At 29.9% G+C, this 20,931-nt stretch overlaps 3 protein-coding genes and 1 pseudogene across 3 annotated transcripts; 3 read left to right on the plus strand and 1 right to left on the minus strand.

The window, feature by feature from the left end:
* Nucleotides 1-4,610: 4,610 nt before the first annotated feature.
* Nucleotides 4,611-5,300, plus strand: POLD4 (polymerase delta 4). The gene is made up of 2 exons (XM_020378970.2): nucleotides 4,611-4,827; nucleotides 4,911-5,300. Exons 1-2 carry the CDS (start codon nucleotides 4,665-4,667, stop codon nucleotides 5,102-5,104), a joined length of 357 nt encoding a protein of 118 aa, XP_020234559.1. The 5' UTR covers nucleotides 4,611-4,664; the 3' UTR covers nucleotides 5,105-5,300.
* Nucleotides 5,301-8,188: 2,888 nt separating this feature from the next.
* On the plus strand, nucleotides 8,189-10,121 carry LOC109814509 (E3 ubiquitin-protein ligase SINA-like 7). The gene is made up of 2 exons (XM_020378962.3): nucleotides 8,189-8,556; nucleotides 9,238-10,121. Exons 1-2 carry the CDS (start codon nucleotides 8,242-8,244, stop codon nucleotides 9,883-9,885), a joined length of 963 nt encoding a protein of 320 aa, XP_020234551.1. The 5' UTR covers nucleotides 8,189-8,241; the 3' UTR covers nucleotides 9,886-10,121.
* Nucleotides 10,122-11,088: 967 nt separating this feature from the next.
* Nucleotides 11,089-11,502, minus strand: LOC145955135 (uncharacterized). The gene has a single exon (XM_083069845.1). The coding sequence runs from the start codon at nucleotides 11,500-11,502 to the stop codon at nucleotides 11,089-11,091; it is 414 nt and encodes a 137-aa protein (XP_082925971.1).
* Nucleotides 11,503-12,335: 833 nt separating this feature from the next.
* On the plus strand, nucleotides 12,336-16,615 carry LOC109814499 (pentatricopeptide repeat-containing protein At2g03880, mitochondrial pseudogene; annotated as a pseudogene).
* The last annotated feature ends 4,316 nt before the right edge of the window (nucleotides 16,616-20,931 follow it).

Below are 20,931 nucleotides of genomic sequence, written 5' to 3' on the forward strand. Positions count from 1 at the left end.
TAATTTTAGTCAATGTATAAAAAAAATTAAGTTTCTTATTATTCTAAAATTTAGAATTGTTGCTTTTGATTTATAAAATGAGCAAATTTTGATATCAGTACCTATAAAATATTTTTCTTTAATTTTTATCCCTCTTAAATTTAAAGTCACTATTTTTTGTGCTTAATATTTATTTTAAGGTAGATAAGCTAAATTTGTTTTAAGAATTTATATTAAAAAAAAAAAAAGTAGAGGTATCACATTAACATAATATCAAATATAGTCGTAAGTGCCATTGGAGATGATTATCTGACCATATGATAAATACTAAAGTATTTTAAAAATAATTACATAATATTAGGACTAAATTTTTTTTTTCAATTTTAGAGGATAAAAAACAAAAAAATATTATAAGAACCAAAATAAAAAGTAGTTCATTTAACATGAACTAAAAACATGTTTAAGCCAAATAAAAATTATAAAAATCAATAAATTGATAAATTAACTAAACACAATATCTATATATAAAAGTGATTCTCTATTTTTATGTACACAATTTTTGAATTATTTTATCCTTGAGTTTTTAATTAATAAAAAATAACAAATTAACTATTCTTATAAGTCTAACACTTAAATTCTAAGACTTTGAGGGTTGAAAATATAATACTAATTAATTCAATAAACATTATTGATTCTTAAATATTTTAAAACAAATATCAACACACGAAATGTCTCAATCTCACTAAGCATAATTATATGAATAATATGTTACTAAGTTGTCTAAATACTTTTTTTTGGAAATTATTATGTGAAATAAATATAGAGTAAAGTAACAAAATAATTAAAAATAAAATTTTCACAAAATATTATGTCAAAAAAAATTACTGTTTAACTAGATAATTTAAAAAAAAAAATAACATGATGGATTAATTTGACTTTAACTTATCATTTAACTTATTGAGTTGACAAATTATATAGACTTGAATATGAATTAAAGACTTGAATTATGTATTCGAACCTATTTTGGTAAGTTAATTATTTAACTTATGTGATGAGTTGAACTCATTTTAACATCCTTAATTATAATCAAAATTATTTTTGAAGAACTACAGGAATAAAGAGACTAAATGGCAAAAAAAGATTTGTGTGATTAGTATGCAAAAGGTGTATATTATTGTTCGTGTGGACTTTTGAAATAATTAGTCGTGATAATGGCTAATTAAACACCAAATAAATGAAATGATTTTTTCACTCTAACGGTTAACTCGACGAAGAGATTTTGTCTCCCAATTAAATTCTTACTTCACTACCAAGAGTTTCCTAACAATTATGGTATTGGGGATTATGTTATGTTACTCTTAATGGTGGTTAAAGTAAAAAAAGATTGTCAACAGCTGAATCAAAGGAGGAAAACTTGTAAATGAAAATTGTAAAAAGCAATAAGTAAACAAAAAGTAAGAGAAATTTCATTAACTTGGTCGTGGACATCTTTTTACATTTCGAATTTCAATATTTATAGGGCCATAAGTCTACAACTACTATTTGTTACATCTAAAATAATCACATATTCTTGATGGGATTTTGAGGTAAACATACAGAGTCACTGTAATATACAAAAAAGTATGAGTTGTGAAACCTCAAAATTTTTTAAATATTTATAATTCTGAATATTTTAGTAAAAACTTAAAATAAAAAAATTTAGGGATATTATAAACATAGTGTCGTTCGGATTTTAAGAATTATAAAAGATTGTAAATGGACTAGTAATAACACAAGAAAATAACACTTAACAAACATGTTGGGATTAAACTTTACCAATTTCAACCTTATGCACTTCTAAGTAGGCCTGAGCATGGGACGGGTTCGAACAGATTCGGGTAAAAAATATTTAGCCCAATTCAAACTGATCCAAAAAAAATAGCCCATTTTTGACCGTAACAGTATTTCGAGTTTATTGAATTTGGATTTTCGGGTCTCGAATTAACTAGATCGGATTAGTCGGATTGGGCCATAACCCGAGCTCACAACACGAAACAAACAACTCCCATTTGAGCTCAACACCCACGACAAACGAATCAATTATTACTCACAAAGAAAAATTCAATCTTGGACGAAAAACACAAAACTTCACTTCATCCAACAACACCCCCACAATCTCTAAGTTGCCCACCGATAATGTCTGATCAAACATTAAAGGAAAAAAATGTCATTGTCGGAACCGTTGCATTAACGTAAGATGGGCATTACATTGCCCATTTTCGAATATTAAGGAATTTGTTAAAAGGGAAAAAAAGTTTGGAAATTGTGGAAAACGATTGAGACCCATTTATGAGAAGAGAAATGTGGAGTACCTGAGAATGCATTGGATTGTGGAGAATTGGAGATGATGGCACAATGTGGAAAATAGGGGTTGCAGTAGCGGTATGGTTTCTAGTTTCTACGGGCGTGAGGAGAGGGTTTCGCGGCACTTAGGTTTCTACTTTATAACTTCTACTCTCGTGGTCGCGGTGCTAGCTAATAAATAATAATATACCTTTTAAATTTTAATTATTATGTGTCGGTCGGGTATGGATATCAACGGGTTCAAATATTTTAACCCGAACCCGACCAACAAAACCCATACCAAATCGAGTCAAACAACCCGTAAAATTGAAAAATCTGAAGAAAAAAAAAACCATCCAAACTAAAAAATGGACCAAGAAAAACTTCGGTTTCGGGCGGTTTGAAACCTTCTACTCACGCCTACTTGTAAGATATCCATATATGATTTATATCATTCAATGTTATTGAGTTTATTAAGATCATTTCAAATCAATTCCTTGCATTTAGAAATTCTAAAGAATCTGACTAAATAAATGATTCATTTATTTTATCAAATTAGAAATCTTGCATTAAGTTAGAGTTCAACTAACAAACCCAAATCTATTCCTAATCTTTAGAGTTGTTAGGTGATTTGATTCAAAACTAGATTTAGAAAATGTTTTCCAACCAAAATCCAAATCAAAGATTAAAGATGAGTGATCAAGTCACCTTAACATTAATAATAGAATAAAATTAAATTACTAACATTGAATAATAGATCATCATATATATGAATCTAAATGAGTATATATAAGAGTTTGATAGTTTACATTTAATCTCAACAAAAGACAAGGATTAATCACTCATGGTAGTGAGAATGAATCCTTAATACATAGGGAATGAGTAGAAGAAGAAAATAAAATTTGTAAAACCCCTGTTCCTAGCTAATTGGTAGCATTTTGTGAGCCCTCATATATTTGCCTTCTTCTGTTCTCTATCTCCCTTGTTTTCTTTTTCCTCTGCTTTTATATAGGTACAATAAAATAAAACAGAGCATGGAAGGGAAATCGCTTAGCCCTTTCCAAACAATTGAGGGATTTGAAGAATTCTTCATGGTAAAACAACTTAAATGGCCTAGCCCTTTTGAATCCGTTGATCTCCTAGGAGTTAGATTTGTCATCCTTCTCTAGACCCAAACCACTTAACCCTTTCCAAACGGCTGAGTGATTTTGAGTCTACTTTGAGGCCTTTAATATTCTTTGATACCTACAAGACAGAAATTCAAAACTTTATAAATAAAAGCCACATCAACTCTTTCGAAAATACCATTTTATACAACCTTTTGATTCTTCCTAAGTTTATATGGGTAAATAAAAAAAAAATCTTAATTTAAGCTAGATAACTGATAAAATGATTCAATATTTTAGATACAATAACCTCTTATCAACTCCTCACATTTTAGGTGAATGATATTCATGCATCAAAAGCCTCTTGTTTATCCCATGACAATTGTATCATCAATTTAACACCCTTGCCTAGAGGTTTAGAAACCCTTCATAATTTTTTATACCCAACTAACAATTTTAGTGCTAACAACCAATGATTTTTATGCTGTAATATCTCTCATTTTAGTCTATGGTGCAAAACCACATCATTTGTATATATATCTCTTATACATAATTAATGAGGTCGAAATACTCTGTATTTGTTTAAAGATGTTTAAAAATTATTAAATCAATTGATGTTGTGTTTAGTCCTTAAACCTTAAAATCTCATGATGAAATCTTAAATTTGTAATAATAATTAATTTTTAATATTATTTAAAAATTTAATGGTAAAACAGTCCAAAAAATTATATCCATGAAAATATGAAATCGCTTTTTATATATAAGTATAAAAGTATAAATATTAAATTAAAAATTTATTAAATATTTAAAATAATTATATTTTAACATAAAAAATTTCTATATATCTAAAAATGATATTAAAAAAAATATATGAGTGAACATAAAATTATTTAAATATATATTATCATTCATAATTATATATGCACACATATTTTTTTAACAAATATTTTTTTGTAAAATTAAAAATTTAGCATTCTTGTAAGACATGATTATTTTAAAAGTACAGTAAAATAAACAATGTGAAGATGGCAAATACTAAAATACGACTGTTTAATATTTATGTGTAATAGATAGTACTGTTTTTTTTTAATTAAATCTAAATGCTAGTAGCCTTTATTTATATTTGTTATACTGTAACACCATGTTTATAAAAATAAAAAAATAAAAAATGTTAAACAGAGGCTTTATAAGGCGAGTCCTAGCCTAGTTCGAACCACTTCAAAATTCAAAATTTGAAAAGAGCATAGAGAGGAGAAAATGGCGACAGTGTCTGGGAACATGAAGGGTTTCTACAAACAGAAGAAAAACACCATCACTAAAAAATCTTCCAAAAAGTCTCCGATTAACGCTGCCACTTTGGCCTCCGTTGCGGCCCAAACACCGGCCCTCATCTCCCACGCCGGAAACCCCGAATTAGAAGGTACATCTAATCGTTAGGGTTTTCAGTTTTCTCAATCCAATTCCATTTCATCCCTTTCTTAAAATGTGAAATTTCATATGCAGATGAACACAAAGAGAGCGAGGTGATGCTGCGGCAATTCGACATGAACATGGCATATGGGCCCTGCATCGGGATCACGCGTCTCGCACGCTGGGAGCGTGCTCAGAGGCTCGGTTTGAACCCTCCGCAAGAAATCGAGACCCTCTTAAAGGGTGGAAAAGTACAGCCCGAGTCCTTGTGGGATGGTTGCATTTAGGGTTCCTTTTGTTTAGAAATCGAAATCCTTAATCGATTATGGTGTATTTAGGTTTTGCTTAGGAAAATCAGCTTCTGGCTGTGTTCTTTATTTTGTGACTCTAAACCAAACATTTTGGATGCTGCTCTCATGAAAATGTTGATTTCTTGTTTGTGGTTGTTAGTTGTTGTTATGAAATCATGGTTTGCTCTGTTAACTGATTCATCCATTTCTTGAGTACTTATGAATTGTAAATGGATGCTTGTGTCTCTTCTCTGTGTAATTTTGGCTTTGTCTGATTAATGTCATAAGTTAAAAAAATTATTCATGGGCACCCGTGTCCTTATACACCCAGAGAGAAAAAGGGACACCAGTGTAGATGTCATGTGTAATATGATGCGATAAATCAGAGAGAGAGAGAAATGAAGAGTGTCAACTAGGTGTGTGTATATACTACATGAGTATTCATTCATGTTTCATTACTTTTGATATTCTATCCAACATGAACACAGTGTCTAACAGTTTTTCTGCAGAAGATTCTTTCATCTGATGTTTCAATGTTTTAGTCAAGTTACTAGTGTCATGACACTTTTTTATTTTGTCCTTTTGTTTTTCGTATGAATCATTCCTTAAACGGCTACGTTGTTGTTGTTTTTCAATTTGTATTGATGGCTATTGTGGATTGCGTATCCTTTCTTTTCTCTAGTGGGATGGGGGTGCGTAAATAAGTTTTCAGCCGTGTGAAGAGTTGGTGAAATTAGGCATTTATGATCATTGTGAAGTTTGTACTAAATTTGTTTTATCCGGAGGAGATTCCTAAGGTGTAACTGCAATGAATCACTGTCCTAGGGGCCATGTTAAACTCTATTTAGCCTAATGATTTGATTTAAATATGTTTTTAGGTTACATAAAGTTAGGAAGTTTTGATTTTAGTTTTTTTTTTAAAATTTCTCTGTTTTTTATCACTATAAAATTGGAACTATTGTTTATAGTTCTTGTTTTTTTTTTATGTGATCATATTTTAACTATTTTTTTATTTATTAAAAGAATAAATAATTATTTTATGTATTATCTATAATTGTTATTGATATCATATTGATATTTAATATTTTTAAATAATTTTATAGGCCTTTAAAATAGATAATATTTAGTTGTCTTAAAATGATCATTAGGGACTATAAATAATGAATATAGATTTCAAAGGGATTAAAGTTAAAAAATATTTTACAAATATCAAAATTAAAATTTACTCAATTTACAAAGATTAAAAATAATGTTTATAAATTTTAGAAGAATGAAAAATAAAGAAAAAAATTTATAGAGACCAAAATCAAAATGTATTTATAAAGAATAAAAATATATATATACTTAGTTTAAGACATTGTTTAAGACATGAAATGGATAAAAAAAAAAAGAAAGATGTTTTATTAATTTCTTTTTCCTTCCTCCTTCCTCCAATGGGGGCATACTCAACCTTCAATTCCCTTAAGGGTGAGTTATTTACAAAAGATAATATAATACTTAAGTAAGGTCTTAACTTAAGAGTCATAAATGCGAATTAACAATAATTTTTACTTTATCGTTCATCATTATTTATATTAATTATAATAAACTTAAATACTTATAGTAAATATCATCTTATTATTGATAAGACAATGTGCAAAAGATAGTTTATAATTAAAGTACTAGTCTCAAGATGTAAACTTCAGTTTTTAACCTTGTATATAAGCCTTATCCCTTACTCTTATGTATAGGTCTTGGTCTTGGTCTCACATATAATCTTCGACTTTAGTATTTATGTCAATAAATGAGTTTTTGGTATTTTAAAACCTATCTGGTAATTTGAAACTCATCAAGTATACATACTCTAAAGCCTTAAAGAACTTCATGACATAGAGGATTTTTTATCTCATGCTTGTATCTTTTAGGAATTCGTGTTCAAAATGTGTCTTTTCAATTCAAAAGTTCTTGCTAAACATCATCTTGCCATTTTTGAGTAGAAGACTATATCTTTTTTCACTTAATCATATTCTTTTAAGTGTCACTTTATTATAAATGTGTGAGAGGTTAGATCTTTTTATTTATCTTTTTTTTTATGATTTATTTTATAGTGGGTATACGAAAAGTTAAGTCTTTGACGACCGTTGATCATTAAAGGATTGAATGAATTAGTGTGACAAAATTCTTTATCAACAAAATCGTTATTATCTTGGTCTACTTCGTTTAGTGATATTGTTGTGAGATGATGAATTTAAACACTCCATTTTCCTTACCTCTGCGGGTAGTAGTCACAAGGGAATACAACCAACAACTAAGAGAAGTAAAGAATAACTTATTTGATAGTCAATTTAAAATAGAGGAGGATAGGCAACTTGAATGATTTTGGAGAAAATCACATATTAATGTTATTATGTAGTAAATATTATTAATTATCTTTATATTTTTATTATTACTTTTAACATAAATAAACTAAATATATGAGACACGTGTCATTTCTATTGTTTTAAATTGTATCATAGTTTGTGGTTGAATATCTATGTGTAATGCTTTTTTTTTTCTTTCTTTTTAAATGATATGTAATATTATGTTTTATATCTATCTCTCCTTATCATTTAATAAATATACGAATTAAATATATTTGTATTGTTGAATTTTTATCATTTTTTGCTTTTAATTTTTAAACACTTTTCTTTTATTAATTTTAATCAGTGAACTTTTATCAAATTTTATTTTAAGGTTATAAATTTTTTTTGACAAGACATTTTACATGAGGTTTTCTTAAACAGTAAAACCAATAAAAATCCATTTAAAATATAAAAATAAATTTTAACAAATATTGAGACCTAAGATCATATTTAATCTTGGATATAATAAATGAAGCAGAGATTTTACCAATTATTGAAATCAATAATCATATTACCTTTGGCTGATGGAAATGGATTCCGTACCTATGGTAAATTTTGATGAAGATCAAACAGATATCATTCTTAAGTACATATTTTGAATGGAAATATGAACCGTTCGATCTTCATCAATAGGATCCGATTGGTTGTCTGCACGAACGCGTTCAATTAACGACCTTAGGGAATCCGGGCAGAAACGACAACCATTTCTGCATACAAAAGGTTTCGAGAATTGAGAGGAAGAATCAGAGAGAGATGGTGAAAATCTCGGTTGGTGGATACGACGATGGGGAAGGACCCAGCAACCGCAACCAGAAGCGACGCAGGGAAGAGGAAGAAGAAGAAGACCACCAACCGCAACAAAGCTTTGAAATCGTAGACCACCCTTCAATTGCAACACAAGAACACGAAGATCACCCTGCTCCACCCAATGATGGTGGATCCAACGCTAACACAAACGCCTCTGCAGCAACTAATGGCAGGGATAGGTCCATTCCCATCTTCGTTTCCGACCCTGATGTCCTCGATTGCTGCATTTGCTATGAACCCTTGAATGCCCCTGTCTTCCAGGTTAATTTCCCTTCAAAACCCTCCTTTTCTTTTTTCTGATCTCCATGTTTTGTCTCTCAAGTTTGCATTTTTTTTTGGGTTTTTCTTGTGATGATTATATGGAATGTTCTTTTCTTTCATCTTTTTGGTAAACTGATTCTGGATGGGAAAGAGGGGTGAAAGGGGTTTTGTTAAGGGCTTGAGAATTTCAGTTGGGATTCTCATCGCTTGAGGGCTGTGGTTCAGTTTTGTGTAATCTTGAAATTTAGAGGTTAAAAGGGTTTTAAGTTGTTGATATTGGATTAAAGGTCCAGTATGTGGGTAGAGATTTGGGTTGGTGGTTACCCATGCGATTTGGTGAAGAAGTACGGTATTGAAAGAGGGTCATTGAACTTAATGGAATGCTTTAAGCACATAGCCATTCGTGTTGATTTGTAATAAACTCAAGAAGACTTTAGTTCATTGAAAATGTTTCATTTGGTTAATGTAACAAAGTAACCAACAGAAGGAGGGGAATTCCCTGGAAATTTATTGCAATCAGCTTGACTGATTATGCAATTTTCCTTTAGCCAAGGTTTTCCTAGCACACTATTTTGTTCCTTTTGTTGTGTGTTTCTTTTATGTGCTATCTGTTTTGTTGGTTGTTTCATGTAGCCAAATATCTAATTTGATAACTTTCCTCGTGATTGAATGACAATTCAGTGTGAGAATGGACATATTGCTTGCTCTAGTTGCTGTGTTAGACTCAGGAACAAGTGTCCCATGTGTTTAATGCCTATTGGATATAACCGTTGCCGAGCTATTGAGAAGGTGCTGGACTCTATCAAAATGTCATGCCCGAATGCAAATTATGGCTGCAAAGAGACATTTAGTTACAGCAGGAAAAACGACCACGAGAAGGAATGCATCTATCTACCATGTTTATGCCCACTTGCAGGTTGCGATTTTGTTGCCTCATCCAAGGAGTTATTCCTTCACTTCAGCCATAGACATGTGGGCTTTGGAACACAGTTTCAATATGATAAGTTTTTCACTGTCATCTTAAGTACCGACCAAAAAACAACTGTTCTTCAAGAGAAAAATGATGCTAATCTGTTTGTTGTTCACAATAACCATGAGCATCTTGGGAATGTAGTTCGCATTAGTTGCATTGGCCCCAAGTCCATGGCAGAGTTTCAGTATGAAGTTTTGGCTAGGTTTCGAGGAAGCACTCTAATATTGCAATCTTTTGCCAAGATCACTCAAGGCCAATTTGCTGATGCTCCTCCAAATGCGTTCCTTTTGATTCCGTCTGGTTTTTTTGGCTCTCGGCCACTGAAATTGGATATTCGCATAAAGTCACAACATTAACCTTGAAATGGAGATTGAAGCAGGCTGTATTTTCTCTCTATGTACTGTGTATTATGGTCTATTTCTGTATGTATACTCTTTGTTTAGAGTTTAGCATGTCAAATAGTTTATTCTATGTAGCACAGTTGACTTCTGTGAAGAATGTTGCAGTCATTAAGTAGGAAACTAAAGAACTGTTTTATGGATGCACCTTCTGTAAATATGAAGTATGCCTAAAACATATTATTACATATGAATTCTGTCCGTGTCTCTTGAAATACACATAATTTTTGTGTGGAAGTGTTAATAGGCTCTTTAATACATAGACGTATCTATGAGCCTACTTGATACAGGCTAAAAGGGTATGCTCTATATCTCATTACTCTGATCTATTTTGGTATTTTGTGCTTCACTATACCTGCCCTGTTAGTTATTAAGATGTCTTTCAGCCTGGAGTAGCTGTGTTTTCTGATCCCCACCCATTCGTTTAACTTTCTTTCTTTGTCTCACCCACCATTTTGGCCCCCCTTGTCCTATCTTCTTTCTCTTCGGGATTTGTTCATTTGTCAACATTCAGTGAAGCCAATTTGTGCTTCAGCTCAGGAAGGGTGGGGACTGAAAGCTTAGATGAAGTAGGTCATGACTCCTGATCAATAAAGAATTTCATTTTAAAATTGAGAAAGGGACTAATTCCTTTTATGTTCTTTTTCTTGGTTGTTATCTCGTTCTTCAGCAAAAAGAAGCTGAAGAAGGTTCAGTTTTTCCCATCACTTTGAGACTCCAAAACTGTTTTCTTCCAACTTCAAAGCGAAGAACCTTTCTTCAATCTAGCGTCAGATGAGAGGTGACATAATTTTGCTGCTATTTAGCCTATCTTGGCTTCTCTATAATACATTTGTACATGATTTTATTTTCCAAGTTTTGTGTAGCTGTTTGAAACTAGTTGATATATCGAAATATACCCATCTTTTTTTAGGTAAGGACGTGAAGTACAACAAATATTAACCAAGAAAACTTGATTAAGAACAAGGTGGGGCCTTGAACCTCGTTTCAACATCTAGTCCTACCAACCTCATACAATTCACAAGAAGCATCCATTTCATTATTAATGTCATTCAAGAGGAACAAAAAGTCTATTGTATATACATATATATAAAAAAGGAGACAGATTAATAAACATGTGCATACTTAAACGATCTAATAAAGTAGAAGGAAAAAAGTGCCTTAGGCTGATAAAAAATACACATACAAAAATACTATTGCGACTACAAAGATAGGATGAAGTCGGTTGGATATCAAAACCAAGAACATCAAAACAGAGACAATCCATCCCCATGGCATTGATGATGACTCTGACACAGCATCTCCATCATGCAATCCCGTAACTTTTGGTGAGGGAAGCATGAGACGTCCACCTTGGGCTACGAGGGTCAACACTAGAGGCAAAAACAAGAGGAACAAGTTCACGTTGGTGGTGGCTGTCTGCATGGTGTGGTTTAAGTACGAGGATACCCATAGCAAGAACACCACGATGCCAACTATAGCGAGTAGTGGCAGAGGAGGAGCAGATGACAAAGTGTCCCCTGTCCACGCACTATTCCATTGTGAATCCCTTCTCTCTTTCAATGTCGTAGCCATTCTTCTCTCAACTTTTCTTGTGTATGTATAAACTTGGATTTTATTCAGTGTAGTGCTTTTTGTTACACAATAGCGATATATATAGAGACACAAAGCTGTAACTGCCTCTGACAGTCTCCTATTCAATGTGCCAGAATAGGATATAGATACAGCTAGTGTTTAAATCTGAATTGAAGGAAATCTAATTGCTCAGGTACGACCGTATATAAAAAGTTGGGATCTTATCCATGTTGTCTCTCATAATATACATCGGGACATATCAATAATTCCTTTTTAAATCTAAATGATTTTACTAAAATAATCAGTCCAAAGTATTTTTCTATTTCATATATATATAGTTGTAAAATTTAATTAATAGTCTCATTAAACTCTGATATGGAGTTATATTAAATATTAGAAAGATAAACTTGAGGAAAAGAAACTTTGTCGTTCCAACATTTCATGGACGATAGTAAAGGTTTTTAAAAAAAAATATAGGTGATCATTTCATCTATGATATGCCTTATCTTTGTCATAGATTCCTAGGCAGGGAGGTGTCTATTTGATTAATGTTATCTCTAGCAGCAGAACTTTAATTTTTAATTTTCATTTTGATCCACCGAGTTGGGGTTTGCACGTGTTTGAAGGAGAATCGATGAACAGAGTACATTCCCGATTGTTTCATGCATGCAAATTAAAGCTTCATATGAAAGGTTGAGTATGACGTGTCTGATCCTAGTGCTGACACTTGGACAAGAACGCATCCAACTGACAATTGTAATTTGCTAATTTTAGTTTTGATGTATATCCTCGCCTTTTTTTTTCTTCTTATTTTTGAGAAGTATACTCATTTTATGCGTTTGATAAATATAAAATTAGAGAATGAGGAGGCAGTGTATTCGAAGGAAGCAAAGGAGAGTCATCTATTAGTAGCCACACTGATCGCAACCGTAAGTTTTGCAGCTGGGATTACCCTTCCAGGAGGTACCATACAAGAGGGGGATCATAAAGGTACCCCAATTTTGGGGCAAAGAGCCTCCTTCAAAGCATTCATTATATCAAACGCTCTAGCGATGGTTTTTGCAATTTCTGCAGCTTCTATACATCTTTCCATACCACTCACTAAATCCAAATTCAAGGATCATTTTTTAACTCAATATGCCCACGCGTTCACTTTAGTCGCGTTACTAGCCATGATTGTCGCATTCGCTACCGGCACGTATGTCGTATTGGGACCTTCCCCACTTGGTATTGCAATTATCACTGTTGCATTGTCCTTTTTCATTGTAGCCTACGGTATTGGATGCTTTTGGTGATAAATAGCTGAAATAGGCCGTTACATAAGGGCAAGGCTTTTCTCTCTCCCAAGTTATTAAAGAGTATGTAGTGGGTCATATTTAATGCCAGGCCGTTTAGACCTATGCCTTAAGTACCAGAGAAAATAATCTTATGTATAAACGTTGTAACAATTTTTCATTTATTCAATTCCACATATAACAAGTCTAGGCTATATATAATTCTTTATTAATGGTTAACGAAAATAGAAAGCATGAAAATTCAAGATTAAGATAACTAAAGTTAATTACTAACTTTTTTAATATTAGTTTCGTAAAATTAACTAGTAGGTTGATTAAAAACTTATAAGTTGTTGGAGTTAAAAAAATTGGAAGCTTATAAGTTTATTGATTGAACCGAAAGAAATTATAATAAGATGAATTGAGAAGTTGGTTGGTTAATGTAAAATGACATTTATTTATTAATAAGAAGATTGAGAGATTAATATCAACATAAAATTATTTAAAAATTAAAAAGAATAAAAAAATAATTTTAAGTAAATTAATAAAGATATCAAAATTAAGAGTAAAAAGAAAACTAAAAATTTATAAATTATAAGTTACTTCAACTAGTTCATAAAAATAAGTGATAAACTCTTAAAATAAGTTCACATATAGTAAACAAGTTTATTTTTGATCAAATAAATTTATAAGTTAGTCAAAGAAACTTATAAATTTTTATTATATCTTACCAAATATACTCTAAATTAACATTTAAATGATCTGTATATTATGCTTTAAAATAAATTTTTAATATTATAAATAATAATAAGATAAAAATGATCTTGATATCATAATATATATATATATATATATATATATATATATATATATATATATATATATATATATATATATAGGGAATGCTAATGTACTCCCACCTATTTTTTAGTGGGAGTATATTAGCAACCTACACCAATTTTTTAGGATAAAAAAATCACTCATTTATTTTGATTTGGTTAATTCGTACAAAGGATATTATAGTAATTTAATTTAATTTTAAATGAAAATAAAAATATTTTCTCTCTCTTATTAATTTTAAAGAAGAGTGATTTCTCCACCTTTAAATGATAAAAAGGAAGTAAATGGTGAAATATATATATATATATATATATATATATATATATATATATATATATATATATCATAAGAATAAAAATTTCTTTATTTGTTTAAAAGAGTTTCATTTCATGTTACCAATTTGATAAAAATCTTTTCTTTAATTCATCAAAAAGAATTACACCAAATAAAAATAATATTTAATTTATTCTTTTCTTTTCCATAAATGACACAAAAGTATAGAGAGAATAATAGTTTCTTCACCTTTGAATAAGAGAAGGGAAGTGACTTATCTTTATAACATAAGAATAAGAATTTCTTTGCTTATTTGGTTAAAAGAGTTTAATCTCATGTCATCAATTTGACCAAGTTATTTTTTTATTTTCATTTAAAATTAAATTAAATTACTATAATATCCTTTGTACGAATTAACCAAATCAAAATAAATGAGTGATTTTTTTGTCCTAAAATATTGGTGTAGGTTGCTAACATACTCCCACTAAAAAATAGGTGGGAGTACATTAGCATTCCCCATATATATATATATATATATATATATATATATATTATAATTCTTATATAAACAGTTTTTTTTATCATTTATTTTAGTCTTTGTTACTTCTCTAACAGTATTAAATTATCATAAAATAGAAAAATAATGTCTAAAATTTAAATTAGAAAATTACTTATATATGGACTAAAATGTACATGAACTGAAACAAAAAGTATAAGACTAAATGATTAAGTAATTTTTTTTTAAAAAATATAATAAGTTTAGTTCTTCCATTTATTTTACAATCTTGTACTTTAAAAAAAAATAGTTGTCTTTGAGAGTTTATAATAGATTTGACATATAAAAAAATTTAAAAAGCTATATATAAAATATTTAATGAAAAATTAATAAAATTTTAAAGATTTTGTTGAACGTGAAATTAACTAGGGTTTAAATGAAAATTTTGGCTAGTGGACTGTAAACAGAAAATGTATAAAACAATGACTTAAATATACTTTAAGTTTCTCAAATTTAAGATAAATTTGTTTTTGGTCCCTCAAATTTAAAATTGTTGTTTTTAATCTTTGTAATTTTCAAAAATCTTGTTTTAGTCCCTCAAGTCACCAATAACATATTTGAAAATGATAAATTAAGACGATTATGCAATATCAATTGAATTTAATGTGATATTTTCACTAATAGAGACATTAATAGGTATTTATCCTCAACAATGCCCTTTTAGATATGTATTGTAAGTGTGGTAGTTTTGAGGATGCAAAGTTCATTTTCAGTCGGATGGCAAAGAAGGATGTGATCTCTTGGAGCACTATGATTACTGGGTTAGGCCATAATGGTTTTAGTATGGAAGCGATCAATTTATTTGAGTCCATGAAAGTGCAGGGTCCAAAACCAAACCATATTACAGTTCTTGGAGTTCTGTTTGCGTGTAGTCATGCAGGGCTAGTAAATGAAGGTTGGAACTATTTCCGATCTATGAAGAACCTATATGGGGTAGATCTTGGAAGAGAACACTATGGTTGCATGCTTGATCTTCTTGGAAGAGCTGGAAAGCTTGATGACATGGTTAAGTTAATTCATGAAATGAATTGTGAGCCAGATGTTGTCACGTGGAGGACTTTGCTTGATGCTTGCAGGGCCCGTTAGAATGTGGATTTAGCCACGTATGCTGCTAAGGAGATTCTAAAGCTGGATCCTCAGGACACAGGAGCCTATGTGTTGTTATCTAATATTTATGCAATTTCAAAAAGGTGGAATGATGTTGCAAAAGTTCGGAGGGCTATGAAAACAAGGGGCATAAGGAAAGAACCTGGATGTAGCTGGATTGAAGTCAATAAGCAAATATGTGCTTTTATTTTGGGAGATAAATCACAGCCTCAAATAGATGAGATCAATAGACAATTGAACCAGTTTATTTGTAGACTAACTGGCGCTGGTTATGTTCCTGACACAAATTTTGTACTGCAAGATCTTGAAGGGGAACAGAGAGAAGACTCTCTTCGATACCACAGTGAGAAACTGGCAATTGTTTTTGGTATCATGAACTCTTCGAAGGAGAAAACTATTAGAATATGGAAGAACCTAAAGATCTGTGGCGATTGTCATATATTTGCAAAACTTATAGCAAAGTTAGAGCAGCGGCATATTGTAATTAGAGACCCTATTCGATATCTTCATTTTCGAGATGGGGTCTGCTCCTGTGGCAACTATTGCCTATTGGTAGCAAATGAGAGACACCAAGACCAAGACAGAATCTGACTACTTTTGGGCTCAAAGCAGCACACTTAAATCTACAATCAGCTGATATTTATAGGAGAATAAGTTTGCAGCAATAAAATTGTTGTTAGTTAATATGTCAGACAGGTTGAGTAAGATTATTCTTTCTATCAGCTGATATTTACTGGAGAATAACGTTTGCAGCAGTAGCACTGCAGTTAGTTGATATGTCAGTCAGGTTGAGTGACCTTATTCTTTCTCTTTTTCTTTATTTTCTTAAACTAATAGTTCAAACTATACTAAACACCTTGAACTATGGTTTTAAACTGCAAATTAATTGTTTCAGTTAAATCTAAGAGAAGTCAAGTGTCCAGCACTTCATCCAGTTTTCTGTGCCCCAGTCTCAGCTCTTTTTACCCCAGTAACTCTGTAACCTCTCCCATTTTCTACTCCCCAATATTTGGGCAAGATTCCTTCACCTATGTGCTTTGATTCACCTCACCTGCGACTATTATTCATCCTACCATCAACTCTTTGTATTGTGTTTAACAGAAAGAGATGCAAAGATGGTCTTGGTTGCATAATGGGATTTTTGCTAGGAAATTCACTCCTGCAACCCAAGAAAGTTTGTTGTATAACATGGGATCTGAAGATGACTCAAATGTGAGATTCTGGTGATGCTTTGGGGACGTTGCCTTGTGGAGCTTTTAATGGTGCCTGAAGCAAAACCTGATTGCTGCAGGTGCGTTGGTGAAGGGAAACGAGCATAAAGTGAGTTTGCTGGGTTGAAACATGCTCCTTGATTGCTGGTTTTAGCAAAAAAGATTGTTCAAAGGGTTTTGTTGACATAAAAAGGCTTCATGGGTATAAGTTTGGCAATGCCTATATTTTAAAAGGAGGCAATCTGTATTTTTAACCATGTCTTCATCTCTCCCTTGGTCTAAAAGAGATATATGTTTAAAAACAAAATACAGGATTAAAATAATGTTCGGCTTTTATTTGAGTTATTCCTTTGATTTTCCATATAACTTATTAGCCATGTATCATTTGGAAATGAATTTTTAATTGTCATACTGGTGGCTGTTTCCTTTTGATTTTCTCAAAGTTGAGAGAACAGTATGCTGTATAACCTCAGAGAAGGCTTAACTGCTGAGATACATTTACCCTACGTTGGATTTCAAGAAAAATAAATAAATAAAAGGAAATAAATAAAGTGGTAAGCTTTTCTACAAATGGAGAAGTCTTAAAGGGAATCTTGTGTGACCTGTACTCGGTGATACAGTTGAGTTCTTTTACTCTATTAGTTAGGATTTCAGATTAAATCTAATGTCTTTTATATTTTATATCCTTCTATATTAAAAAACTTATTCTAAGGAATCCATCAGCCAACACGTATAAAGGGAAGGAAAGTGATATTGGGATATGAGATTCTGTATCAAATCGCTAATAATCAGTTTGATTAATGAACCATTATTTGATGGCATTATACTTCTCAATCCTCATTGTCAGATTTTATTATTTCATTTATTTGTTTAATGGAAAAGAGAACACGCATGCGCATCTTAAAAGCTTTCCATCATAAGCTGTTGAGAACTTGAGACTCCTCATTGCAAGAATCTTTTTCCATCCATTCATTCGATAATAATTGAAAGACAACAGTGCTTATGCGAGCCACAGGCACCATCACCATTTGTTTATGTTATTTTATTAATATTCATTTTATTATTGATGGCAATTTATTAAAAACGATAATTTTTTTAAAAAAGAAGATCATCAAATCAGACACAAGATACCAAATTTTATGATTTTTAATAAATTTTAATAATTAATAAAAAAAATAATAAATATAATATAATTAACATTCATTTTACTTCCTTCATCCATTTTATTTGACATTTTAAAATATTTTATCAGTTCCAATTTGATTTTCGTTTTACAATATTAATATTTATTAAATATGTTTCTTTTTACTATTATATCTTTAATTATTATTAATTCGTTATTTAATTATTAGTGAAAATTTTAAAAGTTTAAAAACATATTAAAAAGTTATATAATTTATTTTTTAAATCCATACATATTAGTCATATTTCTTAAGTTTCGTGTCAAAACTTTAAATGTTAAATAAAATAAAATGAAAAGAATGTAGTTTTTTTTTATTTCTTTTTTGATCTTGGAGCATAGTTGTGCTATGTTTTTATTAACCCAAAAAAGCATAACAAAAAATAAAGTAATAATACTTTTGTCTTTTAAACAAGAAATAATTGAGCACTTTTTTTCTAATGAAAAGGAACATAGACATATTTTTAGATATATTAATTGTTAATTTTATTTTATACTCTTGATTTATGATGAAATCTATTAATGAAACATTTACTTATATGTTATGTAAGTGGATAAATTTATTGTCTATTAACAACACATGTTACAATCATTAATGAACAAAAATCTTTTAATTAGATGTAATGTCATTAAATATAATTATTATTTAAATCATTTAATTTAAAGGACATTGAAAATCTTAAAATACATTGAAAACATGAATTTTCTCCATGCTTTATATTCTGAAAGTCAATCCGTTCCTTAACTATCTTTAACACCTATATCTTACTATGTAGATTGTGATGAACTGAAATTATTTATCTCACACTCTCAGTCTTTCTAATAAAAATCATAGGGGGGTAAAATGGTTGAGTTGGGCCAAATTTAAATGAATCGATTATTTGATCCAATCAAAATTTAATGGAATAGGTTGGATCAGATTTGTATAATTTTTTTAAAAATTCAACCTAATATAATCACAAAGGGGTTAGTTTGGATAAATTGAGTCAATATGAATAAATTTATTTATTTTTTATAAAAATTTAAATATTTTAAAATGAATATAAATAATTTGATACATTGTTATAAATATAATGTTATCAACCTTTAAATCAAACAATAATACAAACTTTTAAAATAATTTTTTTAATTTTGTTAGAAAAGATGGCCTAACCAAGAGGAGGGTAAATTGGTTGCTTAAAATTTTTTTAGGCAGTTTTCTTGGTTTTGAATTTTTTAAATTTTTTTTCAAAGAAGTATATTGATCTATAGTTGTATATAGGATTTTAGGTTTAGATTCAAAACAAATTTTAATGTCATGCTTCATACCGCATAACATCAAGCATAAAATCAAAATTGTAAGAATGTAAAGTCAAATGTAGAGAGAGAAAAAAAATGCACAGTCAGTTTAAACCGGTTCAACCAAATCCATTTTTGATCTACATTCAATCTCCAATCAACTAAATTGGGATTTTCCACTAGTCTTTAATATTATGAGTTTTACAATCACAATACTACATGCAATACACTTCTACACTATTAAAGAAATCATTTCTTGCACCCCAAGAAATACCTACTTGTAGCATCTCACTACAAGATTCACCTTTCTTAAGAAACCTACTTAAGAAAACAATTAACACAAAGAATTAAGGAATGAATTCACTTGATGTACAAAACAAATCAAAGTAGGTAAATCAACCATGTAGCTTATCTTATCACTTCATGAATATGATGATCAATTCAATTCTTGAATTCTTTCTTGAGGTTATGACAAAGGTTACTAAACCTCTTCTTGTAAAGAAAAATGTTTCTCAAAAAATGTTTTCAAAAAATATATCACAAAGATTCAAGTCTTTCTGTTCTAAGTGTGAAAAATAAATTATTTACATGGATAATCGATTATTTTATTTTTAAAAGTTTTGGAAATCTACTAAGGATAGTTTAATTGATTATTTTAAGTAATAATTGATTATTCCAGACACTAGTCTTTGAAATAATCGATTATTTTGTTGATTAATCAATTATTACAGCAATTGCTCCTCATGTTATTGAAAAACAAAGCAAATAATCGATTATTTACTTAAAATAATTGAATATTTTAAGTGAAAATTTCATATGTTTAGAGATTTAAGACTAAGTTACTTACCAAGCACAACGCATACAAGCAACAAAATTCTAGCACACATAAACAACAAAGCTCTAAACACACAACCAATAAAGCTCTAAACACACAAGCAACAAAGCTCTAAGCATAAATAAGATACAATTTACACTTTTTTCTTTCAAGACACTCAAAACACAAAACAAAACTATAAGTTGCACTATTATCTTTTAAGAGGCTTATTTGTAGTCATCAAAACTAACTAATATCATGTCATTATCTTGAGATTGATCAACAAATTTGTTATATTATTATCAACTCAAAAAACCAACATTAAGTAATACAAAATAAAATTTAAAATAAATATATTATGCTATTAGAATGTTATCAACTTAAAAACACAAAATTCATTACTAAGTAAGATTGACAGTAAGTATTGTCCTAAGCAAATAATTATTCAAACATCATCATCATCATCATCATCATTATTATTATTATTATTATTATTATTATTATTATTATAATTATTAATAACATTATTATTATTATAATTATATATGACAGGGTTGGGTCAGGTCACGTCAGGATTCAAGAAAACAAAATTCATGGTCAGGTCACGTCATGAGTCAAGAAAACAAAACTCATTATCTCACACATACAATGTTAGATTTTAATCTGATTGGTGTAACGACCCACCCTAGGCCGTCACATCAATAACCAACTAAAATAAAATAATATAAAATAAAGAAAATAGAGCAAAAGCCAGCTACGCTAGAGTGTAATTATACAATAACATATAAATTGTTTCCGAAATATATAATATAATCTTCTATAGCAGAGTCATCATCCTTAGTAAAGTTATACAGTAATCCAAAAAGATAATATAATTACAATGTCATGAAAACATC

The sequence above is a fragment of the Cajanus cajan genome, chromosome 2 (assembly GCF_000230855.2).
Source record: "Cajanus cajan strain Asha chromosome 2, NIPB_CcT2T_4, whole genome shotgun sequence".
NCBI lineage: Eukaryota > Viridiplantae > Streptophyta > Magnoliopsida > Fabales > Fabaceae > Cajanus > Cajanus cajan.

Coding starts and splice junctions, on each gene's coding strand:
- POLD4 (XM_020378970.2), top strand. CDS start 4,665: ATGGCGACAGTGTCTGGGAACATGAAGGGTTTCTACAAACAGAAGAAA. Junction 4,828..4,910: donor CGGAAACCCCGAATTAGAAG/GTACATCTAATC, acceptor TTTCATATGCAG/ATGAACACAAAGAGAGCGAG.
- LOC109814509 (XM_020378962.3), top strand. CDS start 8,242: ATGGTGAAAATCTCGGTTGGTGGATACGACGATGGGGAAGGACCCAGC. Junction 8,557..9,237: donor TGAATGCCCCTGTCTTCCAG/GTTAATTTCCCT, acceptor ATGACAATTCAG/TGTGAGAATGGACATATTGC.
- LOC145955135 (XM_083069845.1), bottom strand. CDS start 11,502: ATGGCTACGACATTGAAAGAGAGAAGGGATTCACAATGGAATAGTGCG.